This window comes from Vidua macroura, chromosome Z (assembly GCF_024509145.1).
Source record: "Vidua macroura isolate BioBank_ID:100142 chromosome Z, ASM2450914v1, whole genome shotgun sequence".
Taxonomy (NCBI): Eukaryota; Metazoa; Chordata; class Aves; order Passeriformes; family Viduidae; genus Vidua; species Vidua macroura.
In genome coordinates, this window is record NC_071611.1 from 24,344,130 (window position 1) to 24,363,788 (window position 19,659).

At 38.3% G+C, this 19,659-nt stretch overlaps 1 protein-coding gene across 2 annotated transcripts in view; it reads right to left on the bottom strand.

Annotated features, from left to right (window-relative positions):
* Window positions 1-888: 888 nt before the first annotated feature.
* Window positions 889-19,659, bottom strand: part of DOCK8 (dedicator of cytokinesis 8) — an 89,391-nt gene continuing 70,620 nt past the window's right edge. For both annotated transcript variants that reach the window (XM_054003223.1, XM_054003222.1), the window contains 13 exons: window positions 18,077-18,229; window positions 16,855-17,013; window positions 15,992-16,092; window positions 15,365-15,557; window positions 10,681-10,824; window positions 9,705-9,836; window positions 7,945-8,079; window positions 7,293-7,382; window positions 6,609-6,845; window positions 5,805-5,948; window positions 4,762-4,868; window positions 3,801-3,968; window positions 889-3,198 (listed from right to left, as the gene is read on the bottom strand). In XM_054003223.1, coding sequence (XP_053859198.1) covers window positions 3,135-3,198; window positions 3,801-3,968; window positions 4,762-4,868; window positions 5,805-5,948; window positions 6,609-6,845; window positions 7,293-7,382; window positions 7,945-8,079; window positions 9,705-9,836; window positions 10,681-10,824; window positions 15,365-15,557; window positions 15,992-16,092; window positions 16,855-17,013; window positions 18,077-18,229 — 1,827 coding nt within the window. In that variant the 3' untranslated portion in view covers window positions 889-3,134. The remainder of the gene's footprint in view (window positions 3,199-3,800; window positions 3,969-4,761; window positions 4,869-5,804; window positions 5,949-6,608; window positions 6,846-7,292; window positions 7,383-7,944; window positions 8,080-9,704; window positions 9,837-10,680; window positions 10,825-15,364; window positions 15,558-15,991; window positions 16,093-16,854; window positions 17,014-18,076; window positions 18,230-19,659) is intronic.

Genomic DNA, 19,659 nt, shown 5'->3' on the forward strand with positions numbered 1-19,659 from the left:
GTGTGCTCCCTGTATAGATACTGTTCTGCAAACCAGGAAATCCAGTGCTGCCCATGTAGGGTTCATAGTTCTGACCAAAAGCAGCTGCCTTGACTATTCAAATGTTTTCAAAATGCGCTGATATTTATACTTCCAGGCATTATTGCTGACCCTCTCATACCTGGCATTGACTCCTTACATCTGCCAGATGTGCAAGTGTATACCAACACCTGTTCTGGATCGGGTGTGTTCTCCTGTGGCAGTGGGGCTGTGCCCAGACCTGAGGCTGCTGGTCACCACCTTGCCACCCATGTGCTGCTGCAGGATGGGGCATGGCTGATGTGTCAACAGAGAGAGGCTGGTGCTGAGCTAGAGAATTCCTGTGCCAAGTTCAGCACTGTGCTCCTTAAGGCTGGTGCTTGCTAGTGGTAAATGCAAGGGGTAAGTGAGCTCCGGTGAACTCCTAGCTAAATGTCTAAGAGGGTGTCATGCTTATCTGCTGGTACCCCTTTGACAGTCTCAGCAGTTTAGCCCTGGATCTACCTAGTTTGGACGCACAAAACTCTTCCTGGTCTTGAATCATCCAGATACTGAATTCAGGAATCAGGCATGTTTCTGCTGTACAGCTACAGACCAGGGGAAGATAGGAGGGCACTACTGTCACTGAGCTTCCCACTGACATTTTTCACATATACTGAATGAAAAACAGAAGTTGGGAAGCAACTTGTTGCTTTTAATCCCTGCAATAGTCACAATTTATCTTAAAGACAGACCAACACATCCTCTGCCCAAATACATGTATTTTTTGCTAAATGATGCTTCCACAAGAAAATGCTCTTCCTACTGAAATTTTCTTTCCAGCTGCATTCTATTGAGATACAAGACGTAACACAAATGCACTTCAAAATATACTGTATAACAATAGCTTTATTGCAAAATTAATATTGTAAGATAGAAAATTTGTTTCACATAGTTCAGCTCTTAAAATAAATGTACAACCCATGTTCCATTTGCAGCAGGGACAACATGAAATGCAAGCTGAGGGCAAGACTGGCCATCTGATTGCGAGGTGCTCAGCTTGTAAAATGGGAGGGAAGAGTCCGCCAGGATTTATATTATCCTGAGTATTATTTCAGTTCAAGGAACCACTTCATTACTTTTATCTAGTATATTGTACACCTGTTAGGGGTTTAATTTACCTGAGGTTTCTGTTAGTTAGGCTGTAAAGGATAAGTATCTTGTAAACAGTGATGTTAAATTGTGACCTTTCTCCTCAACTGGAAATTAAAAACAATAGAGAAAGGGCTAGGTTCTGATAGGCATAGCTTCAAAACTTTGGGAAATCAGTAATTTTTCAATCTAGAACTGTTTCAAAGCAACTTGAATATAGAGAAGCCACTCTGACATCGAGGCATCTTTTACTTTGAGCTTTTTATACCATTTGCTTACATACTTTGGATATGCTCACTTCAAAGTCAGGGAGTTTTTATTCCTGATTATTTCATTTAACAATACTATGAATGAAGACTGAAATTATTTTCTTACACTCCAAGCACTGTGTAACTACAGGGTTTATTTCACCTATTTCTACATCTCATCTTTTTTGATCATCTGTGCTAATCTTCTACAAAGCACATTCAAAGTATGATACAAATGTCAATTAAGTGCTTGGAATATTCATATTATCAAATTGCAAGGCTACAGGTGACCATAAAAAGTCAAAATGTTTCCACTAAAAGCAACAGCCTCAATCTCCCTTACACTTTTGGATCAAAGAGGCCTTGCCTTTTGAAACATATGGCATCAGCTCTGAAAAAGTTCACTGTAATTTTCTAAAATGAAGCATAAAGGAAAAAAAATCTACCATTTCCTTGAATTTTAACATTAAATTCTGTGCTTGGGCAAATTGAATTGGTTACTTTAATCAGCATTAAAGTATCATTTCCAAAACATTGAAGAGGTGCAGGAGAGGAACTAATATTTACAATGCTTTCTCACATTCTTGTTTCAAAATACAAACATTATGTGGCAAGCATAGTCACAATAAAAATTGTAGCTCTTCCACTGCCTCACTAAAGGAGTTCCAAAAGTCCTAAATGAGTTCCAAAGTCCTAATTTCTCCTCTCTCTTTGCATCCTCATCTGAAAAATTGTAATAACATTTCCATAATTCAGAGAAGTGGTGTAAAGATTACTTAGTAGGATATATGCTTAGGACTCAAAAAATACCAAGCACTAGGTATTATAAATTATGTGCTAATTTATCTTAAGCTGCAGTAAAGACTGAGTCAAGTGATTTGCAGGAAATCCCCATTGTGAGCTTCTGTAGTTAATTTTCAATAAGTTTATCTATGTAAGAGCTTTATGTAATAAAGAATCACTCATAGCTTAGCATCTTCTTTTTAAACTATTACTTGTTAGCTCTGCTAAATATGTCACAGATTACTAACTGCATGTCAAGTCACTATACTGCATGTCCCTATACTTAGAAAACACTTCAGAAGACCTACAAGAACTGTCTATTGTTACTTCTTGATTTTCATGCTTTGGTTGAGAAAACTTGTGCAGAACTCCTGCAGTTAAGGGCCATGACAAGAATCTGTTCAGAAACTGACTGAGGAAATGATCCTTCCCTAGAGTGCCTGCCCAGCAAACACTGAGCAGGTAACTATGTCCCTTCTCATTAAGACAAAATTTAAGCATGTGATTAACTTGTAGAATGTGCTTTTACTTGTTAAATGCTGTCTTAATAAAGGACTATAAACATATATAATTTGTTGTTATTCCTTAGACATGTTATTTGGATTCACCTCAATCAAACCACACAAAGTTCTATGTCTCTTACCTAGTCATGACTGGCTTCATGTCACTGGCCACTCTAAGGTCCACCCCTCTGCATTAGGCCATTATTGTACAATATATACAAAAGTATCTAAAAAGTATCCCCTTCCTTTCCAAGCCCTCATGATATGTGCTTGATTAGGATTGATCCCCTAGTATTAATTCAGTGATCTTGTGTAAATGCTTTTCTGCATGCTGTCCAGAAAGTGCACATGCTGTCTTGTGAGAGATTTCTGATTTCATAGATGTGGAATAAATACTCTATCTTGTCTGTCTTGCAGCATGAAGCTCTTCCTTGGCCAAACCAGATAGTGCTTAGGTGCTTTGGGAAGAAGTCTGGGCATCATATTTCCTAAAACTGTGGTTACGAAAAGATTCCCTGCAATGAAACAGATTCATAAATAGAGTTGGCAAATGAAAAACAATCAAAGAAATACCTGTCTTGTGAAAAGGAACTCTGCTGAAACATGCTATGTGTTGTCAGGTCAGAGTTGTCATTTCTTCTTCTCCCACCCCAAACTGGACACAGTGACTTTGTGAAGAAGCATATAGTCATAATCAAAGTACATTAGGCTCTTCTGTGTCAGTCATGTGACTAAAAAGGATTATGTTTTCTGTAGTGAAAGGATGGCTTCATGCTGCCTAACACCACATGGTGCTATACTTGCTCTATCTCCTTTCTGGCTTCAAAGGTTGAAAAATCACAAGATATTTCCAGTAAATTTGTTAGGGTGAGAGGGAAGTCTTATCTAACAATGCATTGAAATTACATAAATCCTCTACCCCCAGAATGCAGAGATTGAAAAACACAGCTAACACTACAGTCATCTCCAGTGGAAGTCAGCAGATTTCTTTAATCAGTAATGGAGTTGGCAGTGTGTATTCTGGCTTGGTTTTAGCTGCCAGTAACACTCCTTTTCTTCCTTGCAAAAAATGGCATATTTTTGTATAGCCATAACAGATAACCTGCCCTAACTATACCTTATGCTATGGACTTTCACTACAGGTTTGTACAGCTCTGGGATCTTCCTCTCAATCATGGGTCTAAGATTCTCCTTCAGTTTCATGTAGTTTCTTTTGAGCTCCTGATGATATTCCCGCTGATCAGCAGTAATAAGGTGCTTGTTTTTCTCCACTGCTTCACCACACCTAGACAAAAGGAAAGAAAAAAAGACATGACATATATAATCTACTTCTGTTAAATTCCCTCGTTTTGTGTTAGGTAATTTAAATGGACAAGAATCCAGTTCTGGCTTTTTCAAGTACATAAATTGAGATGATATTTTTAAGAAATTAGGAAAGCATGAGTGAACTAATAAAAAGCAAATTTAATGACTGCAGAATACTGAGCTATCTGCCTACTTACTGTATAAACAGATAAATTGGCAATAGCATTACTTAGAAGCTGTATCTTCTGTATAAGACTTATTTTTATTTAACTCTACTTAACTTATCCTTTAGCAAGGAGGATAGTCTGGACTGAGGAGGTGAGTATCATCGTATGTGAATATTCTTGTTGAGATTTACAAATGTATCTAAAGCAAAGGACGCATGTCTGCCACTACCACTGTGTCTGCTTGACAGATGTGGTTTTCTTATGAACAGCTTTCTAAGTAAGAATGTCATTTTATTAAAAATCAAATCAATGCAATAGTCTGATGTTTGGTTTCTACAAGATGTCAAAAGACAAAACAAAAGGAAGATCTTAATTTCTATATTATTAGTTTAGGGTGTTAACATTTCTTCCCTTTGAGAATGCAATGCCGACCTAGGCATTAATGTGAAGCAGAAATAACAAGTGTGGTCCAAGTGTTCAAAGTGTGAGATGCCAGGATTCATGATGCTAACTTGCATAGGTAATTACTCAGTTATATTATCATTGCAGTATTGCTAATATTGAATGTATTGATGTAATTCCACATTTCAATTTTGTTTTACTGACCTCATTATAAACTCTTTGAAGCACAACCTCAGCTTGTTGTGATGTCGATAAAGTTTGGGGTCTGCTGGAATTTCAGCCAGGAACACTTGCGCTACCTCTAGTGGTCCCTTATAGAAATAACAGGAAAATGTGAAAGCCACCTCCTTAGACTGAAAACAGAACACACATTTGCTTAAAGCTGTTTGTTATTTCATGAGTGCAATTACGAAAGAAAACAAAACTATGCACAGTTACCATAATAGGATGGATTTTAGCTCCCTTTCCCCCACAATACTTCCTTTGGCAAGCAGAAATTTTGCCCATCATATCTTATCTTCTCCTGTTATTATTTGTCTTCCAGTTCCACAACAAAGGGAACAAATTCCGCCTATCAAGACCTTCAGGCAATAAGCCCAGTACTGAAAAAGGTCACTCTTGCAAAGCTTACAACATTTCATAATAGATGCATTGGTTGGTAACAGAGTATTTAGGCTTTCAGAAAAAAAACCCAAACTCTGTGAAACTGTACATAACACCAAATTTTTGCTCAGCCATGGCTTCATCATTCCATTTTAATTTTTTTTTAATTGCCTGGGCTTTTTTTAGTGTGTATGTTTATGTTATATATATTGCATCTCAGCTTTATTTTGGGGTGCTCAGGACTTGACTTCATGTATTGACTTAATTTCCATGAATCTGAATTTGTGATGATTCCACAGGAAAATTGTTATTATTATTATTCCCATTCCCCAAGGATTAATCTGGAATGAACAAAATGGCTGAGATGGCTAGCATGTTAGAAATAAAAATCCTTGGATGCATTCATAAGATTTCTATGAGTTTCTGCACCTACAGCCAGGACAGCACTTCCCATGAACACTTTCACCAAAAGCATAGCTAATGAACAGTATGCAGTGACTAAATATCAAGGGATGAAGTTTAAATACACACAGTGACTAAATGTGTCTGACTAGATGTACTTCTTCTAGTGCAAGAAATAGGAGTGCAAAAAATAATGCACAGTGAGAAAAGTACACTTCATCTGGCTTATTTGGATCCCTTACCTGATTTACAGTGGCTCCAACTGAGCCCTGCAAAACCATCTGGAGCATTTTGGCATCTGGTGGTTCTTGGTTGGTGGCTGCAGTTAGTTCCTGTGTTTTTTTACGCATATCTTCAATAGCAACTTCAATTGGTGTTAAAATAAACTAAGTGAAAGGAAAGAAAAGATGTTTCATTACCTGAATCATGAATGCAGTTGACCTATTCTAAATATGGCAATATCACTATCATTCTCCTGTTTCAAAAGCAGTAGTTGTGACATGCAGGAACACTGTTCAATCTAACTTGGTAGATGGTCATTTTGGTAGATGGTGCAACTGATCCAAAGCTCTTAGATGTCTTATTATTTGCAGAAATAGGTGTGAATCAGACCTTCTGTTGGCATAAATTCATTCTTATTCTAAATTACTTCATGCCTGAAATGGTGGTGTAATTTCTATGTGTAAAGCTTCCCTGTCTCTAAACCAGCCCTAAGCACAATCTAGTTCTCTGACTGTACTCCTATCCTACATCTGCTTTACCAGCTAGAAGTATAGCTACAGAGCTCCACATATCCTCCTACACAGCATTAGAGCTAGGAGGTAAAAATATACATTGTACATTGAATGTACATTGGCTATTGTCTCTTCTCCACAGTATCTCTCTATCTTGCCTTGTCTGTCCCTTCTGTCATAGTCCTGTTTACAAGACCAGTGTCTGAGAAATTCAGCATTCTTTTTTTCTGTCAAGCATAAATTTGGAAATCTTCCCATCCAGAGATTCATTCAGTCCTTGAGAAATTAGATCTGTCTTGAAAATCCAATTACCTCTTCTCTTTGGATGACATTGATTCTAGTTTTGATGTAGGGGAAAGCATGCATTGTGGTTAGGATGGTGTTCCTCTTGTATTGCTCACTAAGTTCTCCTCTGGGACGCCCATCCATAGTGAAAGGCGTAGTGTACATGAACCGACAGATGTTGAAGTTCTTTTCAAAGTGGGTAACTCTGTCCTTCATCTCATACTCATCAAAATAGGGCTCCACAAAAGTAATTTGTATGTATGCCTAAAAAAAGAGGGAAGAACCATTTACAATACTTTACAACCCAAGGAATGTAAAAGGAATGGAGCGTGTGAAGTATTCCATAGTACACATTGCCTAAGGATGTGTAGGCAATGAATGGTCTGGAAAAGCACACAGCTGATAATCCTTCAGAGGTCATTTTCTTATTCAGAGCTAACAAAATTTGCATCTAGGAGGGCAGAACTTAACTCTGGGGATCAGAACCAGGGCAGGGACCAGAGATCAGAACTTTTAATTTCTATACTCTCTGACAAGTTACCTCGCTAAGCCTGTCACAGAGGTTTTAATACCCCTGGGCACAGAGATACCAAGTTGGGTGGTTTCTTTTAGTGCCTTAATGTTTGAGCATAAAAGTTGCAAAGGGGACCTTCTCTCCTCATTTCTCTTGTGAGACAAGGCATTCAACCCTCTCAGTAGTACTTTCCCTACCTTATTGGGATCCAGCTTTCTTTTGTCTACAGGAGCAGAGTCCTTAATCACTTCCACAGCATCCTCCCCAAAACACTGGCCATAAAATCCCTGCAAAGGAAAAAGAATCATCCCAAAATTCTAGTCCTTAATGCAAAGCTAAAGCAATTCTAGGAGAAAGGAGTGACAACCATGACGATTTCTGGGCTTTGTACAGTCAGTACACTGTTCCACAAACCACAGCTGGCCAGGGTAAGGCATCTTCTGACAAAGATCACTGTGAATTGCTCAGACAATCACAGAGCTTGAAATTAAACAACCAGAAGGGAACACAGCAATTCTATAAAAAAAAAAAAAAAAAGCTGAAAAGATACCAAAGCAAATATTTGGCATGCTCAAAATCACTCCACGTTTTACAGGCCTGCTTGAAAGAGACATAGCCTCAAAAGAATGGCTCACTTACATAATTATGCTTTAAAAAGGGATACAGTGAAAAGGAAATACTAAGGAAACACTAAGAAAATACTAGGGAAACACTAAGGAAATAATCTATGGCACAAATCAGTCTGTTACTGATTTTTTTATATAGCAATGATAATATCAGGACTGCGTGGGTTAATTGAAAAGTATAATATACCATTTGAGATCCTGTTAACATAATGTTTTTCCTTACCTCTAATCTGTGAGAAATCTCTGGGAGTTTTGTAATTGCAGGCTCCTTATAAACAAATTCCTGTTCATCCAAGTCCCCAAATTTCGATCCATAGAAACCAACACGGAAGTAAGTTCCAAACATTCGTTTCTGACCCTAATTGATAAAAAGAAGAGGAAATTTACAAGTGCTTTATGTGGACATTGTAGTATCTGGGTGCCTTTTTTTCCCCTCCAGCTGATGTATAAGAAAATCCACTACTCTTACATTTTTCCCATTTCAAAGCCACTTCTAGATATCATCAGTGCTGATGGATTAGAAGCACAGGAGAAAAAGCATACAACTAAGGGGACATTTGACTGCAATCTAATTTAAAATTTAAGCTGATCATGAAGGAGGTTGCACAAAACAAAATAGCTTATTATTTCTTAATTCCTTTGAATACATGTAACAAAATTAAAATTTTGCAAATTTGCAATAAAAATTGATATAAATTTAAAACTAAGCTCAGCAATAAGGTTCTTCTGAAGAAAGTGAAGGGATGGTATGAGTGCTGACAATTTAGATGGGTTTTCATATTTATGAAATATGTTTTATAAATGTAAACGCTCTTCTGTTTAAAACCAAAACCACTAACCAGTAACACAATAAAGTTATCTTTGTTAAACAGATGTGGCCAGGTGGACACAGATATGGTCGGCGAAACCCATTTTATATTAATTTCTACTTTTTTTTGTATGGAGAGCCTTTTTACACTGTAGGCTATGTAGGTAGACCCAAACAGATGGAAGCTTTTATTTGAAAAAAGGAAATGGAACTATTTCAAATTCTGGTGGGTTGATCATGGCAGGATGCCAGGTACCACCAAAGCCACAGTATTATCCCTCCCTGCAACTGAACAGGAGAGCGATAACAAATGGTTCATGAGTTGACATAAGGACAGGGAGTGATCACAAATTAGTTACTATCATGGACAAAACACACTTAACTTGGGAAAACTAATTTAATTTATTACCAATCAAACTCAGAACAGAATAACAAGAAGTAAAACAAATTTTAAAAACATCTTACCCCCTTTCTCCTTAGGCTCTACATCTCCTCTCCCAGTGGTGTAGGGAGAAGGGAAATGGGGGTTATGGTCAGTTCATCACATGTTGTTTCTCCCACTGCTCAGGGAGAGGAGTCCTTCTCCTCCTCCAGCCTGTGGTTCCTCCCTGCTCTAGTGTGAGCTTCACATGGGGTCACAGCCTTCTTTCAGGCATCCACCTGCTCTGGCATGGGCTGCAGGTGGATCTCTGCTCCTCTGTGGATCTCCATGAGCTTCAGGGCCACAGCTGTCTCACCCTGGTCTGCACCATGGGCTGCAGGGGAATCTCTCTCTGGCACCCATAGCACTTCCTGCCCCCCCTTCCCCAGTGACCTTGGTGTCTGCAGAGCTGTTGCTCTCATATATTTTCCACTTGTCTCTCCTCTGAGCACAATTACATCTGGCCAGTAACTTTTTTCCCTTTTAAAATATATTATCCCAGAGGTGCTGCCACTGTCACTGATGGGCTCGGCCTTGGCCAGCCCTGACTAGCAGCTGGCATTGGCTCTGTTGGACATGGGTAAAGTTTCTAGCAGCTTCTTATTGACATTATTCTTTTAACCCTTCCCCTCCACTATCAAAACCTGGCCACACAAACCCAATACAGACATGAGCAGTTTTATTAACAGCAGTCTCAAACAAATAGTGCAACCCAGCAATGTGTCTTGCTAGCAGTGCCTTGCCTCAAAAGTACCTTATTAATAATGCTGTCAAAGGCCTTCTGTAGCTTGCTGTGTGTCAAGGTAAGCTTCCTGAAGTCTCGATGTGCTTCCAGTATGGGGATGACAATTTTGTACACTTCGTTCACAGTTTCATACAAACCTCCCTTAGAAAAAAAAAAAAAAAAAAAAAAAAAAGGAGGAAGGAATGAAGTGAGTTTTCGTGCACTCTCAAAAGAAACTATATCTCTATCAATGGAGAAAAGGGGATTTATAGGACTCATCTGTTAATCTGCTATGTTGCTTGTTTTGGTGTTCTGAAAACTAGTAATAGTAAATGGGCCGTTCTGAACAGCAAACAATGAACTAGATATAATTTGGACCTCTGATCTGTTCGGCTCTTGAGCTCAAATTCCTGTGTAAAGCCCTGGTTTCTGCCTCAGGGTTACAAGAACTAGAAATGCAGGTTAGCAGCAGGAAATGGATTTGTTTGTCATGTATGGTTCAGAGCAACCAGAGCTGTGTCTGGACAAAGGGACCCAAGTGATATCTTTAGAGATGCTAAATCAAAGGTCCTTATATAGTAAGTGAACATTATGAGGCTCCTGGTTGTATGCTTTATAAAAGTAAATAGAAGTAACTCTCACATGCCTCCTAAAATATATACTTTATGCAAGATCTTTTTCTTAAATGTACTATCTCATCATAATACCAACTGAAAATCTTGGTTCCTGCCTGAGACAATCACTTTCTGTTGGTGTTGCCTGTGGTCTGCACAGTAGAGGTGTGTATGTGACTGAGCTGGCCTGAAAAAGCCTAGGTTAATCAATCTGACTGAGGCAGTATTTGGACAGACAAAAATGTGTCCTCTTGTAATTTGGACTGTTTCAGGTCTGTGATGCCTGGTTTAGGAGAACTACATTGTTTCCTCATGTGCAGGAAAGGAAGCTGTGGATCTGGCTTAGGTAGCCCACTATCCATTCCCTCCTGGTAGTTCTGGTCCTCACTCACTGTGCTGAAGAGCTCTGCAGCTTGTTCCAGCAGGCCTACCAGTCCACTTTCTGAGAAATACCTCCCAGAACATATGCCATCTTCATCTGGAGACAAAACATCATCTGAAACAGCAGATTCCTCCAGCACATTGGATGAAATGTTCTAAAATACATCAAAGCACACAAATAAAAACCCTAAATCAACAGTACTTCACAAAGATTGAGGAAGAAATTGTTTCAACATATTTACATGATGGGAAGAGGAATTAGTTTTTTCAGGTGCAACCAGGGGACACATAGTTACATTTTTTTTTAGAAGTGAAAGTAACATCATAAATCTTCATAGATGGCAGATCAGGAGTTTCACTGTAAGAATCGGGAACTTTCTTTCTAGCCTCAGGTTTAAAATGCAGATTCCTGTAGGTGTCAAACTAGCTCTTCTCTGGTGGCTGGATTTCCATGGAGCTTGCAGTGAGCTCAATCCCCAATACTACTAGGGTCACAAGCAATTTGCCCTTCCTAGTGCTGGCACTTAGGGGTGGGAAATTCCAAACTGCACTTGACCTTCTGCCACCTACGTGACTAAATTGAACTTTCAGGGTTTTATCCACCTTTTCCAAGCAGAGGAGAAGTAGGACACAGACAATATCATACTAAAAACCACAATTATTGATTGCTTCTTCTTGGTTTATCCTCTGCCATACTACACTTCACACCTGCAGAATTTACTCAGTTTCTTGTTAATGTATGGATCCCACTGTGCATTTAAATAAAACTAGATTAAGACACTCTTGAGATTCTAGACCTTTATAACATGTCTACAGTTCCTCAGAACTTCTTTCAATATATGACACTGGGTGGCATCAACATAAAAAATTTTATAATATATAGAAATATGTACCAAATAACAGCAAAATATGTGTACATATATGCATATGTAACTTTCAGCAGGAGCACAGAGGCTAAGCTTCGATTTTCTATTAATTAAGAGGAGTTAAATTAGTGTCATAGTGTCTCTTTTCAGCAGAAACTGGCAATGACAATCTGTCTGAGTGCAGGATGGATGCCAGCTGGCTAGCTAGCTGAGTCCTTAAAGGCATCTTTACAAAATAGCAGAGACACTGAGGGCTGTTACTATTGATCAGATTTCAGATAAAGAATTGGCACCACACACCATTAGCAGCATTGGGCTTTCCCTCCTGGGTTTTATGGATGTATTTATTTCTCCATGGGTGAAATTTACTCCAACCATGCTGCCATCACACTGCCTAGTCTGCACATCATGTCAACACCACTGGAAGGGTGAGCACCGCCTCAGAACAGCATTCACAGGAGTTAAGAATACATCTGAATTTTGGCCAGAGGAAGAACTATAGCACATCTGGCACACTTATGCCACTTTTTACCAACCAGTGTCATTGAAGAGAGTGACTTCAACCAGACTTAGGTTTACTGGCTCATATCTGCAGAAACTCACAAGCCATGCAGATTAATTTCAGGTTTTCCTTTTCTGTAACAGTAGCCATTAAGGACTGTTTTCACGTGACTCCGGTGGCTTTAAAAATTTTTTATTATTTTTTATTTTCCTTTAGCAAAGAGAAGAGAGTCTAGAGAAGTGATTTATATACAAAAGTAACGAGAGAGTCATGGACACGAATTATCCCTTCTCCACCTTTAAGCCTCTAATAACTAATGTCAGGAATGTACTTCCATGTTTTACAGTCCATGCACTCTAAGAGGAGAGAGCCTGCATGACATACTCCTGGGGCTTGCATGATCTTCTGCAAAGTGGACATGCCTCACCCAACTTAAGCCTTTATCTACCTTTCGTATTGAAGAATTTTAAATATCCCTTATATAATAAAGTCAATGCATAAATCACCACGTATTTTATCAGCAATTATATTGAATTTCACAAGCCTAGTTTTCATTAAAGAAAATAAGTACTTCTGTGAACTCAAAAAACCCTCTGATCCCCAGCCCTTATCACCATGTTAAATAAGGCCAGGATAGTCTGCAACCTAAATGCCCAAATAGCCCAGGCAAATTAGGCTGCTGCTGAGCCGTGTCCTCAGCAGGTAGACACACACACTAAGTACTTGTCTGTGTTAATACAAAGTGGTTTTAAAGTCAGTCCCTATGCACTTAATAATCTCACTAATTCTGCTTTACAGTTTGTGAAGGGGATTTAGTGTAAATATGAATTAAGCTCAAAGGGAATTCCACTGAAAGTGACCCGACTCTGATTTTGAGTGATAGATTTAATTGCATATAGTGAAGCATTTTGTCTGGTGCAATATAAGGAAAATATTACTCTACTGACAGTCAGTTTTCTGGATGCTAACAGACTCACTGCAGAAGATCAGAATCAGAACTGACTTGATCCTTTGCTGACTCATTTTATTCATCTGTAAAAATGAGGTAATACTTCTACTCATCTAGAATAATATTTTTATTTACATTATTATCACCCTCAATTCCACAACTAAATGCATATCACCAACATTAGTTGATCTCATATCTGAGCCAAATGAAGAAATGATCACAGAAAGGGTCAGGGAGTGAGACCTGTAACTACACGTAAAGCGGAGCCAGTCTGCATAGTGTTTCCCTCTTTTAACAAAGTCATCTGAATAAGATCTCCACAGGTGCCATAAAACATAAGCCTGTTTGTAATGAATGGGAAAGCTTTTGTTGAAAGCCTATGTAAAAATGCAAAGGGTTATTATAATTAATTACTGTTATTGAGTAAACTGAAATTCAAAATTGTCCTGTTAGATAAAGAGTTGTGTAATTGGGTCCTTGTCATTAGGGCATTTTATTACCTCTCTCCTATGGGGCAACTATTTCTTTGGAAAACATGTATTTACACAAACATTTTGATGAGAGAAATTGATTTGCTGCTTTTGTACTCCTAAGTTTTTGCTTGCCTACTGCCTTGCACAATAGACGTCAATTCTCCAACATAAATTAAAACATATCCATTTATACAACCTGCATAATCTAGGAGCAATGGAGAGAGGAATTGCATTAGGGTCAAGTGTGTGAGCTTACAAGCACTCAAGGCAGCCTGGGAGCAGGATGACATTGGGGAGGAAATGCAGATTTCACTTATATCTAAATGTATCCAACAAGTAGAGAGAAAAGAAGGGTAAATAGAAGTAATGCATGGAAGTTAGAAGTTTGAAGGTATACAAAATTGATAAGGGATGCAAAATGGCAGTAGTATAAATCCATGGCCACAAGTTTAGCCATTAAGAGAATATACAGCTATTTTGATATTAAAGAAAATTAAGAATAAACACTTGTCCATAACCTAATTGCTGAGGTGGAATTGCAAATAGTAATGCCTAACAAACTAAATTCAATGCAAAATGCCAAGTGGCTCAATCATGTTCACATTTACTGTTTTGAAGGGAAAAACCCCAAGTGGGGTTGGTAAAAACCCAAGTGGTATGGTTTTATTAAGGGATGATGAATGCACCAAATATTAGTGTTAGGTATTTCAAACTCACTTTGACAATAAGATGTGCTCCTCAACAGATCAAAAGAGCTAAGCAAAGTAGTATTCAAGCAGTGAATCCTGAGCTGCCATTTGTTTTAGAAAACTGGGGAAGTTCCAGAAGACAAAATATGCTTTGGGGATCATCTACTTTAAAGTGTACAAGATGAGCAGATGGTGGTAGGTTTATCAGACTGCATCAGGACAAAATGGTGGAAATACTGATAAGAAATTACTAAAGAAAATCTTAAAGGTATTGTACTTAGCCTGAATCAACACCAGACTATGCAAGCCTGACACTTTCTAAAGAAAAGGATTACAGTCTAATAAAGATAACAATGTCTAAACAGCAGATGTCTATATAACATCTAAGGTGATCCTACAAAATATTTCCATTAATTGAAATTATTTATAATTTACTTTAATCATTGCAGCCAACAATTCACTGGTTTCAGAGAGTAATGATATAAGAGAAATTATCAATACATGGCAATAAATTAAGGGTTTGTCCATTTTTGTTTTTAATAATGTGGAGAAAAGCACTAAAACAATTGAATTTGCATATGAAGTCAGTTCAGGCAACTGCATAATCTGATAAACTAAGTGTATATATATCTGCATTTAAAAAAGTTTAACCACAAGGATTTATGCTTTCATCTATGTGATGTAGAAAAGTAAGGTGAAAAACTAAACCCAAGAAAACTGTTGGGAAAAGATCAGTTTATTGCTGAGTAAAGAGCTCAACAATGCCAAAAGAACCAGTGAAGTCTTCAGAGAGACTGTGAGAGGATGTGAGAGCTACAGCTCATGCTGAAAGAACTTATGGGATATTTTTACTTGACTTGGATATACTGGATTGACTGCAGTGATTGTGTTATTCATCAGTCAAAAGGGTTTGGTTAGTCACTTGAGGGCAGTCAAAGGATTGGAGAACATGCCTGAAAGAGGTGAGCAGCTCCAATTATCTAGATTATGAGAAAGAAGTTTGAAAGATGCATCTGTCACAGTTGGTAAGTAACAGCCCTAGAAAAAGCATGTGATAATAGAGGGGTTCTACTTAGCAAATGAGAGATTACAGTATCAAACTGCTGGAAATAGAAGCTGGAGACTGCCATTGTAGCATCCACCCCATACATGCACCTCTGCTTTGCTTAGCACAAGAATAACACCAGAGCTGCCTTATGCCGTCAAAGCCTTTTACCTGAAAACTGACGCTGCCCACAGGGAGATAGTTCCGATCCTCAAGCATGCTCAGGTACTCTGACACCAGTGCTGCAGCATGGACCAGGCACATGGCTGCTTCTGTGTAGCACTTCCTCTTGGTGTGCTTCTCTGCCATGTTCTGCAGCCAAGTCAGCCTCAAGTCTGGCGATGTCTGGTATCCTTTTGCAATTCTGAAAAGACAGGCCAGAAAGCAGGTGTGAATGATCACTTCTCAAATAACAAAAAATACCTTTATAATTCTTCCCCTGGGATGAAGGGAAGAAGACATCTCTGTCTTTATTCTATATGATTCATTAAACAGAAAGCAAAAGAAATGGTTAGGCAGGGCTGGGCAGGAGATAGAGGGGCTATGAGGAAAGTAAAACTGCTGCATCCAAGACTCTTCAATGTTCCTGACTCTTATCCTTGCCCAAGTTTATGTCCACCTCCCAGAGGCTGCACTGCAATGTGCTTACTGCTGCAGCCTGGGCCTCCTGCTAAAGATCAGCTCTGCTAAAGAGGAAATGTGCACAAGCAGATAGTTTGTCACAGCTTGTCCATAAAATGCATAGTTCAGCTCACCTCACTGTAGAATTTTCTCAGTAGCAATTCTAAATGGATTCACCTGTACATGAGGTCCATCAACATCTCGGGATCTTCCTGAAATTCCCTCATTTTCACTGTATCTGACAGGATGCCATTCAGATTACACAGCAGCTCCTCTACCTGAAGCAATGCAAAGATCAATGTGCAATGTGTTTATTTTTTCCTTCTGGAAAAACAACAGCATCTGCACAAGATGATGTTACTCTTCTTAAGCCTCTTTTACCCAAGGAAATGTCAGGATGTTTTCTTCAGTTCTATGTAATGCAGCAACGGCTGCTGACATAGCAAGTCTTACACACACACATTTTAATTAATCAAAATGAGCTGAAGTCCTTTGATCTATTTATTTCTGAATGAAAAAAAAAAAACAAATGTGATAATGGATTTCAGCTTTAGTTGATCTTACATCTGAAACCAGATGTTTTCGTAAGTCTTCAGCACAACTTGAGTTACTCTAAGAATTTTAACAAAGTGTTTGACAGTTGTCTGACATGTTTTTCATTATTGCTGCTGACACCTTACAAGTTGGCAAAGAGAGAGAAGTTTCCCAGATGGTACTTGTCTGAAAACATAATCAAATTGGAATCAAATTCCATTTTGGGAAAATCTTAGAGGGCATAATTCCTGCTGGGGGTCTATGAGAAAGCTGAACTCAAAACCAAGAGATGATTCTCCTGTAATGTGATTTCAGGGAAAATTCTTTAGAGTTTATTTTATAGAATAATATCCACTTCTTCCCCACTTACTGTTGTGCTAGACATAAACTCATGCAATAATCTCTTATTTTCATTGCTTTGAAAGACCAAGATCTAGAACTTGCTTCAAGCACAGTCCTATGTGAAAGCTCCTGATAAAAGCCACAGATGCCATAAAAGATTTAACCTGAATGGGAAATGGTGTTGCCTGCATATCTGTATCTTCCTCTGCATAGGCCAGGATGGTTCGCAAGGATCGTCGAAGGAATTCCTCATTAAACTCAGGTGATTTTCCAACCAGAGAAGCTAGCGACATGGTCACCTGCATCTTCACTCTTGAAAAATTCTTCCAGAAGAAAAAAACAAAAGCATGAAAGAATGATGGCTGCACTGCAGTTCACATGTCTACCTCCTCTATGAAAGTGATTCTCCTGTCCATATCGAGTGCAGTAGACTCACCACTCACATAAGTGGCCTCTGGTGCATCAAACCTAATCATGTTTTACCCACTTAAGCCAGAGATCCCTAATTCTGACATGTCTGTACTTTGGCGCTACAATGTTCCTTGAAATATGTATGCTTGCTTGAGACAGAAGAAAGCCAGAAACACCCCTTTCCTCCTTTGCACAGGCCAGTGGGTGTGTGGATCAGACCACACACCAAAACAGATGAGGAAGAATGACTGGAAAAACATTCTGGAAACAAATCTGGGAGGCAAAAGGCCTCTAAGAGCTTCAACTGGGGATGCTTTACACCCTGATGATCATGGTGTGGCTGCAGTATATTTTCCTTCTGCAGAGCTTATACTTTTTACATATCCAAGGCTTTTAAAGTAGTAACTACTGAAGAAAATTCTGTGCAAGATCAGATGCTATCCAAAATGCTAATGCATATGCTTTTGTGCCAGAACATTATTAATCTACATGCATAATGTATGTATTTAGCTCCACATGTGTGGTAAAAATCAGAGCCTAGTTCTAAGACCAAGGAGCTGGCGAAGAATTCCCATTAATACAAGTATACGGGAGTTCTACTGAGGTTGCAATTGTGTTAGAATAGAACTAGACTGAGTCATTCTGACACAAGAATGAAAGAAAAAAGACAACGTGAAGGGTATTTCTTATGCATTGTATAGTCTTTGCTGTCACAGGCCTAATGTTGCTCCGTTTGAAACTGCATTTATAGATATTGCAGGACAATATTGAGTCATGTTTCCTGAATCAAAGAAATGAACAATAATTAAAGCTACTTTCCCCCTGCACTTCTAGCAGTTCTCTTGGCTCAAATGTGTGAAACAGTAGACCAGGTGACTGCAGATGCATTCCACTTGCTGTTGCAACTTCAGTCTTTGTTTCAATTGATCACAAAAAAAGGTGGCACAAAATACACTGCTGTTCTCAAAATCTTACACTGGTAGAGCTGAAGCTGTATCTCATGAGGAGATAAAGTGTGGCACAGGCTTGAGTCCGTGTAATATCTATGCTGCTGCTGCAGTGATGGAGAACTCTTTGACACAGGTCAGCACACTGTTCAACCTCCTCTTCAAACAGCAAATCTCCAAACTGAGGGAAAGAGAAGAAAACATTTATTACTCTTATTTATAACCATTAAAACATCACTATCTTAGTGCACAAAAGTCACAGGATTCACAAAAAGTCCAAAGTGTTCAAAAACTACATTTTATACTTCTTTTTATTATGACTTCTGATTCCTGAGATGCTGTAGATTCCATTTTTAAGATTTTCTACAAGAAAGAAGATTTTCTACAAAGAAGGGTTTGAAAAGAAGAGTTTGTATTCTGGAAAAAAGAGAAAGATAGAATAAACTCAGAGTATGATGGCTCCAGGAGTTTTTGCAAACATCAAAGATTGCAAAATTCCTAGAAGTATGGAGATTTGCTATTTTCAGAATACATAATGATTGATGAAGCATACAAATACTTCCTTAAGTATATTAAGAGCAACTTTTAGCTCTTTGATTTCTTTGCTACCCATCTGATTGTAAACTACTCTTGCTGATATAACAACTTTGCACCAACACCCTACCCTTCCCCAGGCTTCCAATATCTTCTTCCTCCTATGGTATGTGACAAAACTTCCACTGCCAAGCTTTCATACCAGACCCTCCTTTACAGTGTCTTCACAATGCACATAGCAGGCAATAAACCCAGGGGGCAGGATGTCTGTCCAAAGAAACTCTCAGCAGAGACAGCACAGATGCACCAGTACCATATCTACATACACAGGACTGATAAAGGTGTCTGAGTGAATACAAGATATTGTTTCCAATTTGCAGACCAATTTCCCAATTCTCAGCCTTTCTTCAGTCCATTATCTCACTGTTTTGTGTCTAATTTACATTATAAGCCTGCTGGGCACAGGGTTTTATCACTTTTATTTGTAAAATGACATATATATGCCTACAGTGTAATAGAAATAATTGGATTGATTGCTTCATGAAATACAGAACAGAGTCAGCTTAACTACAAGATCTATTTCAATGAGAATAACAATTGCTTCACAAAATTCATTACTCTAATTGGAAGTTAGCTTTTAAAGATAAAGGAAAATGAAAAGATAATTATTTGTTTCATAACTATTCAGATATCTACCCTGTAATTAGGCTTTGTCAGCCAATCTGCATTTAAGAGCAGACAGGCATTAACTGGAAAGGAGTATCCTGTTTCTTATTTGTATTTTAGAATACTTTAGGGAAAATAAACATTTCATGGATTCTTTCTTAGTGGAGCTGCTCTTTTTTGTAGGAGAATGAATCTTAAAAAAAGATTTTAGAGTCCTTATGAAGCACCCAACCTCTTATGACCTTTATTACAAAAAAAAAAGAAAAAATACTTCGGGTCAATTTCTGTCCTCGTATATGTTTTGAAGTTTGCAAGTGTTTGGGTTTTTTTTTTTTTTTTTTTTTTTTTTTTTTTTTGTTTTGTTTTGTTTTGTTTTGTTTGTTTTTTGTTTGTTTTTTTGTTTTTGTTTTG